This window comes from Lethenteron reissneri, chromosome 22 (assembly GCF_015708825.2).
Source record: "Lethenteron reissneri isolate LAM-NWPU_2019-01 chromosome 22, ASM1570882v1, whole genome shotgun sequence".
Taxonomy (NCBI): domain Eukaryota; kingdom Metazoa; phylum Chordata; class Hyperoartia; order Petromyzontiformes; family Petromyzontidae; genus Lethenteron; species Lethenteron reissneri.
In genome coordinates this window covers 1,084,853-1,099,130 of record NC_083800.1, presented here as the reverse complement: position 1 = coordinate 1,099,130, position 14,278 = coordinate 1,084,853, and the positions used below count along the sequence as shown (strand labels likewise).

The 14,278-nt window shown below is 54.7% G+C and overlaps 2 protein-coding genes across 5 annotated transcripts; one reads left to right on the top strand and one right to left on the bottom strand.

Moving 5' to 3' along the window:
• The first annotated feature begins 177 nt into the window (after window positions 1-177).
• Window positions 178-4,095, top strand: PBDC1 (polysaccharide biosynthesis domain containing 1). Of its 2 annotated transcripts, XM_061556257.1 has the most exons (6): window positions 178-239; window positions 368-433; window positions 1,358-1,417; window positions 2,227-2,367; window positions 2,888-2,999; window positions 3,479-4,095. In XM_061556257.1, the coding sequence occupies exons 1-6, from the start codon at window positions 207-209 to the stop codon at window positions 3,649-3,651; spliced, it is 585 nt and encodes a 194-aa protein (XP_061412241.1). In that variant the 5' UTR covers window positions 178-206; the 3' UTR covers window positions 3,652-4,095. The 2 variants fall into 2 exon arrangements, with proteins under 2 accessions (XP_061412241.1, XP_061412242.1); XM_061556258.1 differs by lacking the exon at window positions 1,358-1,417 and having other exon boundaries at window positions 181-239.
• OAT (ornithine aminotransferase) lies at window positions 3,827-11,767 on the bottom strand. 3 transcript variants are annotated; one of them, XM_061556210.1, is made up of 11 exons: window positions 11,453-11,767; window positions 9,931-10,076; window positions 8,258-8,476; window positions 7,630-7,854; window positions 7,029-7,124; window positions 6,457-6,584; window positions 6,007-6,129; window positions 5,630-5,758; window positions 5,368-5,481; window positions 4,768-4,912; window positions 3,827-4,335 (listed from the first exon to the last, which is right to left on the bottom strand). In XM_061556210.1, exons 3-11 carry the CDS (start codon window positions 8,460-8,462, stop codon window positions 4,175-4,177), a joined length of 1,326 nt encoding a protein of 441 aa, XP_061412194.1. In that variant the 5' UTR covers window positions 8,463-8,476; window positions 9,931-10,076; window positions 11,453-11,767; the 3' UTR covers window positions 3,827-4,174. The 3 variants fall into 3 exon arrangements, with proteins under 3 accessions (XP_061412194.1, XP_061412193.1, XP_061412195.1); XM_061556209.1 differs by lacking the exon at window positions 9,931-10,076 and having other exon boundaries at window positions 11,453-11,766; XM_061556211.1 differs by lacking the exons at window positions 7,630-7,854; window positions 8,258-8,476; window positions 9,931-10,076; window positions 11,453-11,767 and adding an exon at window positions 7,607-7,621.
• Between the last annotated feature and the right edge of the window lie 2,511 nt (window positions 11,768-14,278).

Here is a 14,278-nt window from a genome sequence, read left to right as displayed (position 1 = left end):
ACTTTACCAAAAGAACCAAGAATATGAATCGCTGCAGTCACGAAAGCTTTTAATCAAAAGTATTATTATCCTATTTAAGGGGCATCGGACAATTGCGTCACTTTTAACGGCGGTCGCCACTGTACGAGCGATGACGTCATCCGCGTCAATTTTACCCACGTCACTCTGACGTCATACGCCGCGCACGGAACACGTCACGAGGCGGCATGGCGGACATGGACTTCGGGCTCGGCTCCCTGGTAACTCGCCCCCTTCTCTCGCCCCCGAGACCCCCGCCACGACCCCCGAGACCCCCGAGCGAAGGGGACCAGGAGGATGACGACGTAACCGAGTCCCCGTGTCCCACCACCCCCCGCGTGTCTTCCAGGGCCCCGGCATGGCCATGTCCGCGGCGGACGCGCTGTCTCTGCCCGCCGAGGCCTACGGCAACCACGTGAGTTACCCTCGTGCACGGGCGACGTTTCGGGCAGTGACCATTCACAGCACATCTCAAATCGCACACAATCTCAGCACGTACATCCGCGTAAAATCCACGCATGTGCTGTGAAGAAGGGCCGTGACCCGAAACGTCGACTATTGTATAATTCCGTTTAAGGCCACGCCGTGCTATTGACGAATGCGCCGCGCGTCTTGTTGGTTGTGCGCCTCTGCCCAAGCAGCAGCAGCACCACCACCACCACCAGCACCACCACCACCAGCACCACCACCAGCACCAGCACCACCACCACCACCAGCACCACCACCACCAGCACCACCACCACCAGCACCACCACCGCCACCGCGGGCACTGCGTGCACAGCACGACACAAGGGGACGAACAGGCCCTTGTTGCCGTGCTAATTGCGTGACCTCGGTATCAGGAGGCGCGTGCCGTACTACACAGAGCAAGTTTATCCACGTTGCCTGTTGGGGTTTTTTTCCCCACACACGCACGTTGAAGGCCACGCCGGTGTTGTTGACGAGCGTGCTATTTGTGGCTCGGGTTAGCCGCCAGGCATTGGGCGAGTGGACGCTGCATCGTGTGCAAGGGCGCCTGAGCTTGTACAATGTGCCTCGCCTCGGCGCAGAGCCTAAATTGGACTGCACATACATTTAGTATTATTGTGATGGTTGCATCAGTACCAAGCAACGCCCCCTATATGATCGCCAGAGGCTGCTTTTGCAGCATTGGTGACTAGTGCACTTGAGGAGTCCTCGTAGGGATGAAGCCGGTCCACAGTTGACCTTCTCTGCATCACAATTGCTCAAATGTTTGTTTGATGGAGACCCAAGGCAAGAGGACCACAATTCACTAAACTCCCTGGGCATCGCTATGATTGAGTCGCCGTGGAATTGATTTCGATGACCCCGACCGCAGGAGCAAGTGGAGATGCTGTGGGCCATGAAGGCGCACGAGTTCGCGGAGGTGCATTACAATGTGAGGCTACACACACACACACGCATGCACACCCCCACTCACACACATATCACTCACCCCCACTCACACACATATCACTCACCCCCACTCACACACACGCATGCACACCCCCACTCACACACATATCACTCACACCACACATGCACAACACTCACCCCCACAGACACTACTTACACGTGCACACATGAAGACTGTTGTGGCAAGTGCTGTTAGCGAGCACCTATGAAGGCCGACACGACACACGAGGGGGTGGGTGACCATCACTCGCATACACACACTCTCCCCCACAAACACACACCACCCTCACACCCCTCCACTCACCTGACATTACACATGCACACCACTTGCAAACACCACACTCACGCTACACATCATTCAGACATAAACCCACTCACACTAGACACATACATCACTCATTCTCACATCACACACCTGAAGGAGGGCTATTGTCTGACACGTTACATATTATTTTGGTCTATATATTTATTTTTAGGTCAAAGGTATTGATGAATGTATTGAGTTTGTGTTATGTGTGCTTGTGCACTACTGCCAATGCAGCATTACCGAATAATGTACTCGGCAATGGGATGTCAGCGATTTCTCTTGGAGGCTGTGGGGGGACCATTTCTAAGTTATTAGGGGGTGCCTTTCGGGATCCAGTGGGAATCTGTGATGATCTTTTGGCTATCTGCAGAAATTCTGGGGATCCGTGCAGACCTTATTGGGGTCTCTGGATATCCTGTGAGGATCTATTGGTCACTGTTGGTGTCTCACGTGGATGCTGTTGGTGACTGTGCCCCCCGCCACAGCTGCTGTGCTCCGTCGATCCCCGCTTCTTGCATCTATCGCCAAACGACGATGAGATCTACTCGGCTTTCCGCGCCGCATTCCCAGCGCTCCCGCTGAAATCTCTCAGCCACGAGCATCTCAAGTCTCCGGAAGCCAAGGAGGTGGGGGACTTTGGGGTCACGGGGGCATCAAGTTCGGGGGGGGGGAGGGGGGGAGGAGTCATATGTTAACGTGGAGGTCACTCATTCTCATGCTGCTCTCATTTGGTCTGCAAACCACTTATGGATCTCCCTTCCAGCAGCTGCCCGTCCTGTCTGCTCCCTGACCCAGTTCAAGTCCAGACTCAAAGCATACCTTTTTTCCTTCTGCCAATGACCGACTGCCTCCTTTTCTCTCTCGAAAACAAATAAGCCCACTGATTCTATACAGCGCCCTATGCTGATGCAGTTGCATGACAAGGTGTAAATAATGTTTATTATTGTATTGACTCACAGACCCATTGGTCCATTTCCCCTGTTCAAGTCACGGCTAAAGTTATTTTGACCCTGCTCTCACTAGAAAGTGAACACGTGCGTACTGCTTCTGCACAGTGTGGTGTGAGATGCGCGTGCATTGTGGCCTTGTTGACGCGCGTTGTGTATTGTACTTTAACCGTGCTCCCTCCCTCCCCTTCGCCTGCAGAAGTGGCGCTCCTTCTGCCTAGAGTTTGAGGGCAGAGTCGACGACTTTAACTTCGGGACGCTGCTGAGACTGGAGAGCGCCGAACCGTACTCGGAAAGCAACACCATCCTAGGTATGGGCGGCTTGCCGACGAGCACGAGCAGTAACAACACAGCTGCATGCAGACAACAAGACAAGATCCACTGTGTAGCTGCTTGACAGACGATTTGTGGAAGTGCTGTTAGCTAGCAGCTGTTAAGGCCAACATGGCTGATGTTTACACGGCACCAGATTCCACTGTTTGGTTTAGTCGATCTAGGGGAGGCCCTGGATCTGATCAGATATTTGTCACCGATGTTGGCTGTTAGCGGGAATTGAATTCAGGTTTGCTGCGTTCATAGTGCAGTGCACCAACCACTGCCCACACGCGCAATCCATTACCAATGATAATCTCGCCTAGCCACACCTACACATTCACCCATATACTTAGGCACGTGCTACACACGACATTCACACCGACACACATGCTATACACAAGCTATATGTTCATTCACACTGCATACTCAGAATGCAGTACACACAAGTACTAACCCAACCCTACTGTGCCTGCAGCCACCAGGATCCAGTTCCTGGCTGTGGAGATTGCGCGCAACCGCGAAGGACTCAACTCCAAGCACTGGGAAAGACCGGGGAGCGAGGGAGGGGCCGTGTCCACCACCAAAACGGGAGCCACTGGGACAGATCCCTCAACAGCAGCCACAGACTCATGCAAGCAGGACCTCTGACCCTTTCACCAATCAGGTGGTACCCACTCCAAGTGGCAGGGGTTCTACCAGCGTCCTCACGGGGTCAAAGGAGATTTGGACTTTGTGCTTGCTGTGGTGGGACCTGGGTGTTGTCTATCACCACCGAGCATTTCCAGTGCAGCTGACAGTGAGAAAGGTGACACGGACAAGGAGGGCGCAAGCAGAGGAGTGTTTATTGACTCGCACTTACACACATATACACAGGCGCATACACGCCATCCATACTCCGGTTCGTCCCCACCACCCAGGGGGACCGGGCCCCCCTCATAGGGCAGCTCCTGCCCCCACCTTATTCTTCAGGCTGGAGGGGGCCTCATGTGTTTGGGCTTGGTGTAAGTGCTGCCCCCTCCGCAAAGTGCCAAGTGAATGCCCTCGCGCGTCAGCGCCCGCGCTTGAGAACAAAATAAACCGCGAGTTTGTAAAGACGACTACGTTATGCCATTTCGACCAAAACTACACGACGAGGGGGGGAGGGAGCGTTGAGATTGCGAGCGAGCAACGCTCACAGCGAGAGCACGGTGCTGCGAATGATATCTATGCACTCCTCCATCTGGTCGTGAGTGATGATGAGCGGTGGCGCAAACCGGATGATGTCTCCGTGCGTCGGCTTGGCCAGCAGGCCCCGGTCGCGCATACGCAGGCACAGCTGCCACGCGTCGTAATCTGCATGGGGGGGGGGGGGGGGGGAACAGAAGGTATTATTTGAAGGGGTTGGGGGTACAGGTACAGGTCAATTTGAGAACAGGCAAACATCTTTGGGAATGTTACAGGGACGGGCAAAGAACAGGATATTAAAAAAGCCAAGAGACCACATGATGGAGGCAACTATAGGTCCACATGAAGAGCACATGGTGTGATACACAAGGGTGCAAGTAGAGACTGGGATATGAGTGTCGACGAGGAAAAACGCATTCAGGATGTCAGATACATGGGGATATAAATAGAGACACGCAAAATGGGCTGCAGATGTGTGGGGACCGGAGTAGAACTTGGAGACCATGTGGGACTTAGGGGTGCAAATGGAGAACTTGGGGGACAAGGCGTGTCCCCCTCCCCCTCCTAGCGTGGTTGTGCACGTGGTGCGTGGGGCCTTACCTTCGGTTGGGTTGATGACGATGGCGTTGAGGAGGCCCTTCCCCCGCACGTCGCTCACCACCGAGCTTGGCAGCTTGCGCAGCTCTGAGCGGAGTAGCTCGCCCATGATACGGGCGTTCTCTGCCAGGCCCTCCTCCTCCAGTACCTACAAAGACATTTCCCCCATATAACATTAACAAACTTTTGGGGCAAGTGCTGTTAGCAAGCACCTTTGAATGCAGACATGGCGCACGAGGGGGTGGCTGGCCAGCACCACGCCTGACCGCCTTTGTCTCCCTAGTGGCGGTGTTTAGACATCACACCAGATACTCATTGAGGCCGAGTCGACCTAGGGGAGGGCCAGGACCAGTTCTGATAATTGTCACTGTTGTCGAGCATGAGCAGAAATGGAACGCAAGTTTATAGTGCAGTGCGCTAACCACTACCCTACCGCTCCCCAAACACATTCATGGTCGCCAGCATGACAGGCAAAGTGCGTTGCCAGGTATTGTGAGTGACCCCAGTTGCTAAGCAACCCCGGTTGCTAAGCAACCCCGGTTGCTAAGCAACCCCGGTTGTTAAGCAACCCCGGTTGTTAGGTGTCCCCTCCTCCGCAGGTACCTCAAGTGCTGCCATGGCGACGCGGCACGCGAGGGGGTTCCCCCCATACGTGGATCCGTGCTCTCCGGGGCGGATCGTGAGCATCACCTCGTCATCGCACAGCACGGCTGATACCTAGGTCACACCGCACCATCATACAAGGTCCCACTGCACCGTGAATGCCTGGGAACCACACCATTCTATAACCATAGTGTGAGGCCGTACCGCATTCTCACACCATCACGAACCCCACCATTACTGCACTGCAGTTGCCGGCACTCACCGGGTAGAGGCCTCCGGAGAGGGCCTTGCCAAGCAACACCAGGTCCGGCCGCACTGCCTCGTAGTCACACGCCAAGCGGTGACCGGTGCGCGCCAGCCCAGTCTGCACCTCGTCCGCAATGAACAGAACCTGCAACCACCAACATCACACCATTACAAACACAACCACAGCACATATCTCCACTCTGACACATCACACCACTGGGCAGTGTGATGCTTGCAAAGCTACTGCACGTTTCGTAGCTATCCCATACCACTACCATACCATCACACTACACTACCAGCATACCATACCACAACCACACCACCATCAGACTACACCATTTCCACACCACCATCACACCTAACCACCAGACCACCGTTCGGTGTGCTGCTCACGTTGTACTGCGTGCAGAGCTGCCGCACACGCTGCAGGTATCCCTCCTGGGGGACGATGACTCCCGCCTCCCCCTGGATCGGCTCCACCATGAACGCTGCCACCGTGGGGTCCTGGAGCGCAACCTGGTGGGGGGCACAGCACACAGGGTAGTACACCTCTTGCATAAAACTGTAGGGTACACTATGTGATGCACGCACGGGTACACGTGTACACATGCAGCATGTCCACCACCCTCCCGTCGTCTCCTTTCCCAAACTCTCAACGTTGCCAACCTTGCCCAATGTGAAAGATGTCATCAATTACATAGTCTACAGTGCTCTCCGTTACTGGCCACTTGTTTATAAAAAGACACCACTACTAATGTAACACATTAGACACAATACATACGGTCGCCAATTGACTCCTTAAAATCAGGAAGTCCTTAATTAGGGAGCGCTCCGATTACTGACCTCGAGGGCTTCGATGTCGTTGTAGGGGACGAGTTGGAACCCCGGCATGAAGGGGCCGAACCCTTCGTAGCTCGAGGGGTCCATGGAGCTTGAGATGGCCGCCAGGGTGCGACCCCAGAAGTTGCCCTCTGCGACATGACAGACGGGAACATGAGGTCATAGAATTTGGGACAAGGGGTTGAACACAGGGAGACACAAGGACACCGGGAAACATGGGGGGAGACCGATGTTGGCCATGGCTGGGAACTCGGGTCACCAGATTTCAAATGTAGCGCACCAAGATCCCTCAGATAGCTTAAACAGACTGTGAGGACGAATTGCTGTTAATGATACCTATGAAGCCCAGCAAGGCACACGAATGATTCGGTGGCCAGAACCATGGCCTTTTGTCTCCCCAGTGCTGTCGTTTTACACCAAGTACTCATTTGAGGCTGAGTCGACCTAGGTGAGGCCCAGGATCTGTTGGCCGTGAGCAAGAATCTAACTCGGGTCACAGAGTTCATAGTGCAGTGTGATCAAATGTGCCACCACTCCACACGCATGCGCACACAGGCACACTCACAGGCACTCACCGGCAAAGATAATCTTGGCCTCGTACTGACGCACGCCCTTCACCGTGTATGCCCACTTGCGTGCGAGCTTACACGCGGTCTCACCGGCCTCCACGCCTACACACAAGGGGAGAACAGAGCACGCCGTCGTCACCTTACCGCCTACACACACCAAATCCAGCGACCACCCTGTTTAATACTGCGCTATGCCATCTGCAACATAGTGGACATGAAAGATCCCTGATGTAGTCCTAAAAGAGTCGGCCATTGTATGCCGGCATCATGGTCAAAATTTGTTTTTAAAAATGACACCGCATATTGCTCAATTGGGATATATCGCAATCACCCCCTACTGTCACATTAATACCACAGGCCACGATTGCAGATGAAACTATCATGGACTCAAGTTCTCACCTGGATAAACAAAATAAACTTGAAATCCTAAGAACTGTTTGACTGCAGGCGGCTGAAACCTGGAATCAATCCCAGTGGTGCCAGCTGACCTCTGCACCATCCAACCACTTCAGCGAAATGGTGCCGAGGGCAGCACTTATGCAGCACTGCCCGGTGTTCATGGGCAGCACCGAGGCAGCACTGACCAGTGTTCATGGGCAGCACTGACCAGTGTTCATGGGCAGCACTTTGTTGTATCCGAAGAGCGAGGTGATGAGCTGCGCGTACTCCCCGAGCACGTCGTTGTAGAAGGCACGAGAGGTGAGCGTGAGGCGCTGGGCCTGCTCCGTGAGCGCCGCCACGATGCGCGGGTGGCAGTGGCCCTGGTTGACGGCGCTGTACGCGCTCAGGAAGTCAAAGTAGCGGTTCCCCTCCACGTCCCACACAAACACGCCTGGGATAGGGGGGGGGTACACGCGGGGAAGAGAGGCGGGGACACGTAGGGAGACGTTAAGGAGAGACGGGACAGAAACATGGGAACACGTAGAGATACGGAGACGAGGGGGCAACACTTTAACACATGCATCATGTGGAGACATCAGGCCATGGGCATACATTGGGAATGAAGGAGTTCCCATCCAGCCGAATCATGGACATGACAGATCCAGAATTAACAAACGAAGCATCGTTCCACATCCGACCAGACCAGTTCACATGACACCTTTCACCATACCACCCCTTCTGTAGGCCGCACTACCCTATGCCACACCACCACATCGCCCTACCCTATACTACAACACAACTCCACTCACCACACCACTCTGTCCTGTACCACACGCCTCACCGCCCCAACTCACCCTTTCCCTTGGTGAGCGCCACGGGGAGGGGGTGGTAGTTGTGGGCGCCGTACTGCTCCTCCCGGGACATCACCTGGGTGGGGGAGAGGTGGTGGGGGGCCCCGTCCCGTGCTCGCTGTCGGGGGGCCGAGCCCCCCACGGTCGCCGTTGAGCTTACGGAGCGAATCCCCACAGTGCCAGCACGGCGCAGCGTGGACAGCATCATGACTGGCGCACACCCTGACACGCACAGAGACACGCACAGAGACACGCAGAGACACGCACACAGCCCCCACATTAATAATCATGAACCGGTGACGTTCTCCAAATGGACCCCCCCATAAATAATAATTAGCGGCTGACGTCACTCCGGATGGGGGGCCGAGGCGCCTCCTCCCTCCTCCTCGGCGTCAACTCAACTCTCACGACAAAGGCAGAACCCTCACGTCACGTGATCTCCGTAACGCTGTTGAGACATCGAAGTAAAAAGGACGTCATTATGAACAAGGGATTATAACTTTATTTGAAGCTTTCGTGACTGCAGGGATTACTCTTTGGTTCGTTCGGTAAAGCCACGTAGAAAGAAAATAAAGTAAATAATTAAGAATACGACGTTTCGATTGAAACACAAGCAACCGTCATCGGGTGTGAATGCATAGAGGAGAGACTCGTGTGTCTCTCTATGTGTGTCTCTCTCTGTATGTGTGTCTCTGTGTATGTGTGTCTCTCTGTGTATGTGTGTCTCTCTGTGTATGTGTGTCTCTCTCCGTGTCTGTGTTTGTCTCTCTATGTGTGTCTCTCTGTGTATGTGTCTCCGTGTCTCTCTCCGAGCTTGCATTCACACCTGATGACGGTTGCTTGTGTTGCAATCGAAACATTCTATTTATTTTATTTCTACGTGACTTTACCTAAAGAACCAGAGAGTAAAGGATTGTAACCTTTAAATGAAATATGTCTGTGTCACCGCGCCCTTACAAATTGCACACGAATTGATGCGATGAATACACCCGTTCTTGGACGGGCAAAACGCTAGAACACACACAGATTCACGCACACAAACACCCCGACACACAGATACAGAGACACGCACACAAACACTCTGACACAGACATGTACACAAACACACTGACACAGTTATGCACAGAGACACACAAACACACCCCGACAAAGCTCTCCCCCGTACTGAAAAGCCACCGTGACAGACGGACACCCAGAGAGGCACAAAGACCCCCCCCCCCCTGCCCGTGTCGTCTCCACACGCTGCTGGGGGCAGGCGCTGTCAATGATCGCCTAAGGCGGCCCCGCACGGCACACGAGCGGGGGGGGGGGGGTGTGGCTGCACCACGCCCGGCCGCCTTTGTCTCCCCAGTGGCGATGTTTATTACACACATTCTCCGCGAGCGGGAATCGAACTGGCGCCACCACGAGGAGGAAGCCACCGCCGTGGTGGCGGCAGCCCTCACCGCGGGCACACGCGGCCCCCCATTTCACTCCACAGCGCTACTACTACGCGCTACATCGTACGACACGAAAACACAAAATAAAACACAAAAATAGAAAACACAAAATAAAACACGAAAATAGAAAACAATGATAAAACACGAAAATAAAAAAAACAAAATAAAGCACGAAATGACGCGGGTTGCCGTCGCGTGCTTAAGAAGTGAATTAAATTAATTAAATTAACTTCTAACCGTGGGGGTGGCGGCGGCGGCGAGATGATGAAACCCCCCCTCGGTGTTACTCGATTCGACTCGGATCCTGACAAGTTGGCGGTGGGTTGCCGAACTCCACCACCACCACCACGACACACGAGGATGATCCCCTCTGCAGTCTCCACCTAGGCAGGCCAGAGGGGCACACGAGGGGCTGGGTAGCCAGCACCACGACCGGCCGTCTTTGTCTTCCCACTGACGATGTGTTACGACACACCGCACCAGGCACTCATTTGACGCCGAGTCGACCTAGGGGAGACTCAGGACCGGATCAGATAATCGTCACTGGTGGTGTTGACCGTGAGCGGGAATCGAACTCGGGACGCCGGGTTCTTGGCGCAGCGTAGCGCTAACCGCTGCACCACCGCCCCCCAATATCGACAGCCCTCGCCCGGCCAGCCCTCGATGTGGGCAGCAGCAGCAGCCTGGTCCCGGGGGGGGGGGGGGAGGATACCAGCCCCCCCCCCCCCCAGGGGCCGTGCCTCTGCCCCTGGGCCCCATTGGTCGCTATTTGTGTCCGGGGCGACAGAGAACCTGGCCCTGACCGCCCTGACCCCCCCCCCCCCCCGTCACCGTCAACGTCGCCAAGCGGCCGAGGGGCGTCGTCCCCCGTCACCGCCGCCGGGTCACCGGGGTCCGTCAGGGGGAGTCGCCGCCCCCGCCCCCCCAGGGGTGCAGGGGGGGGGGGGGCGAGCAACTTATCCGGTCGGGGAAGTCGGCGTCCCGCTTTGAACCGGAGCCTCCTCGGCTCAGATCGCGTAAAAGTCGCGGCGCTAAACCCGACACAGCCGACACAGCCGAATAGCACGGTCCGCCACGTGAACAGAACGCGCAGATTCGGTCGCGAAAGCCTCCGCGTCACCCGTCTCACTCGGAGCCAATGTCACCCCCCCACACCCCGCTCATCGTTGTTGTGTAATAGTACAGTGCGGTAGTGTGTTGGTTTCCTAACACAAATCGACAGCGACATTGATTTTCTAACAATCGCCGAATAACCACAGCCCACCGCGTTACCGCGTTGGGAGGCAGTAGCAGCAGTAGCAGCAGTAGCAGCAGCAGCAACAGCAGCAATAGCAACAGCAGCAGTAGCAGCACTGACACAGCCTAAGCTCTCGACGAGTTCAGATGTCTCCAGCCGCTTTGAGGAGTTCTGTTTTTCCGCACGCGTGGGAGGAAACCGAAGCAACCGGCGGAACCCCGCGCGTGCGAGGACGCAACACTCGATCCCACACAGAAGGAACAGACGATATCCTCTGCATTGGGGCGCACTTCGACTGCCCACTGCCTTCTCCCAACGAGGCACGGTGCACGGCTCCTCCTCGACCCCCGCGGGAACATCCGTGTGCGATCCACCAACCTCGCTGCTGCCTCCACAGGGCTGCATTCCAGGCCAAGTGCATAGAGCCACCGCCGCCTGAGTCTCCATCCCGCTCCCCTGTGACTCACCTCTGTGTAACGCCTTTAATCTCACCCCGCGTGTCTCACCCCGCGTGTCTCTCACCAGTAACGCGGACGAGCCGACGACAACCGAAGGGGAGAGTCGCGTTGAACGAGGCTCCAGGGACCGGTTCTTGGCTGCGGCCCAAGGAGACAGGGGACCTTGGCTTTGGACACCGGCAACGCGGACGTGGGCGAGGGGGTCCTGGTCCTGGCGTTCTGCTCTCGGGGTCGTTGAGTCTCGGGCAGCGAGTCTGGAGTGTCCGGGATTCCCGGTCTCCGGGGGAGTGAAGCTCGGGGTGTGGTGAGGTCGTTGGCCGAGGGGGGCTAAAGGGGACCTGGCGTCGTGATACGGGGAGGGGTCTTGGGGGCTCGACCGGACACGTGGGAGAGGGTTTGACAGTTGACGTCACTTGGTCCTCCAATTGGCCGAGCGCGTCACGTGCACTGGGGGACGTTTCCCGCGCTCCGCCAATGGGAAGCATCGGTTTGGTGACGTCATGACACGCCCCCGGCGATCAGCTGACGAGGCGGCGACTCCACGTGGTCCCCAGCTGATGGAGTGACCGAGATGACAATGGGGGTGGTGATGATCACTTGATGATGATGATGATGGGACTACTGATGAAGGGGGTGGTGATGGTGGTGGTTACAATTGATGATGACTGATGGGAGTAAGGATGATAACCGTAATGACTGCGATGTAGATGATAATTGACGATGTCGGAAGTGAATGATTCGTGTGATGTTGGGGGTGATGATGGGAACGATGACGATGTCGTTCTGGGGGTAATAATGACGTTATTGAGATGGTGTCTAATCGCATTTCTGCGACTAAATTAAAATTTGCACCGCTTTTTTGTAGCAGTGTTACTCGTGTGGCTGAATTTGCGGCATCAGCATTACACTGTCACAGGACATTACTCCCTTGACCTTGTTGTTGATCAGTGCTGAATGCTGCTGGACTCGTTGTGTATTGTTAGGACTTCATTGGACTGTGCTGTTGTCCCCCTGCCGATTGAAGCAAATCCCCCAAGGATGCCTCCCTGGGGCTCGTTGGTGCTGTCCCGTTTGCCCCGACTGCCCCTGTTGGTGCTGGGATGCCGCCTGCCGCCGTGTTGCGCTCTCTCCCGTCTCTCCCATTCCTTATATAAAGCATGTATGTGCTATAAAGAAGGGCCATTGCCCGAAACGTCGGATATTTTATTATTTTATTTTCTTTTGAGGCCAGTGTTATTGACAAATGTGAGTTTTTTTGTGAATTTATATTTTGAGTTGTGTATTATAGAGATTTTCATTGAATTAGGACCCAGATCTAACAGAGAGGGTCCTTGCTTATAAACATGTGACAGTTCTCCACCGTCGGTTCACGCAAGCCGAACTAATGATGAGAGTTTCATCATGAGACACTGATTGAATGTCCAAGCCAGTCCACAGTTTGCTGATGTTCGACCAATGCGGCAGGAAATATTTTCCCCCAGAAGGCTGTGACCGATGCGAAGTGTAAAATAATTCTTGTTAGAGGTGAATTATCTGATTATTTATTTTGTTATATTTTCTTACGACGCTAATGATTTATTCGTTTTGTGAATTGTATAATTTATGTCGAACTAGGACCCGATGTTTTGAGGAGAGGAGCGTCCTTGAATATAATCATCTGGCAGTTCACCAGCATTGAATGAAGTGAGCCGAGCTTTTGAGAACAATTTTTCTTGTCCTGAGTCGATGCTGCTGAGATGGATTGTGCACTCCCAGAAGGCGGGTGGGTTGTGTCAGAAATACTTTTATATTTTTACGCGGAGAGACGGATCCATGAATGAGACATGTTTTTCTCTTCTTGTTTATAGTAAGGCGGCTTCGGCAGATTGTGGAAGAGGACCGGAGAGCTTGAAGTGGAGAGACACTGCCACCTGCTGGCCAGCTGCGAATATTCTAAAAAAACTAAAAACCTCGGAAAGAAATGTGGGAACCTTCAGAAAATACGATTACGTACGTGTGTATGTTGAACTTCTTTCGCGCCGTACGTAGCCAACCATGCTTATAAGAGGTGCGGGATTCAAACGAAACATCTCGAGATGTGCGCACTCGTGTTGGTGAAGATGGTGGTAACGAAGGTGCGTCAGAGGTGAACACATTCCTGCGGAGGGAGCTGGTAGGAACGTCGGGTTGCTCGGTCAATGGCCAGGGTCAACGGCGGCGTGGTGTATTCCGCAAATATGGCCGACTGTGAGGGCGGGCACAAGCCGGCGTGAGTAGGTTAAACATTGAGTTTAATAAGGGCACCACGGGGTGACCAGCCCCTCCCCACCCAGCCCCACCCCTCCTACCCAGCCCCATCCAGCCCCACCCCACCAGCCCCTCCCACCCCCCACCTAGCCCCACCCCACCCAGCCCTCCCCTCCCCACCCAGCCCGTCCCCACCCTCCCCTCTCCACCCAGCCCCACCCCTCCTATTTTTGGATGCACGACGGACGGACACAATAATCCCCTGTGGTCTGGTGTAACCAGGAGGTTCCTACCAGTATTATGGGGATAATGAATGTGGTGATAGAAAATGTGGCTTCATGGCATGACGAGAATAGTGATGGAGGTGGTGCCGATGATGGGGATGGTGGTGTAGGCGGTGTTCATGACATGGATGGTGATGCCAGTGTTGACAATCATGGGCGTGGTGAGATTCTCCACAGTGCTGGAACACAGGCGGGCAGAGCCACCGCCGCCCGACGGAGTGGAAGAGGTGTGGATGTTTGTGCGAGTGTGGGTAATGATGAGATGAAGGTGCTTGATGAGATTGTAACGATGATTAAATTACAATGATGGGTGATGTGATGTAGGTAGTGATGGTCGATCAGCTGTCCATCCCATAAAGAAGGGCTCGAGTCACGGGGAG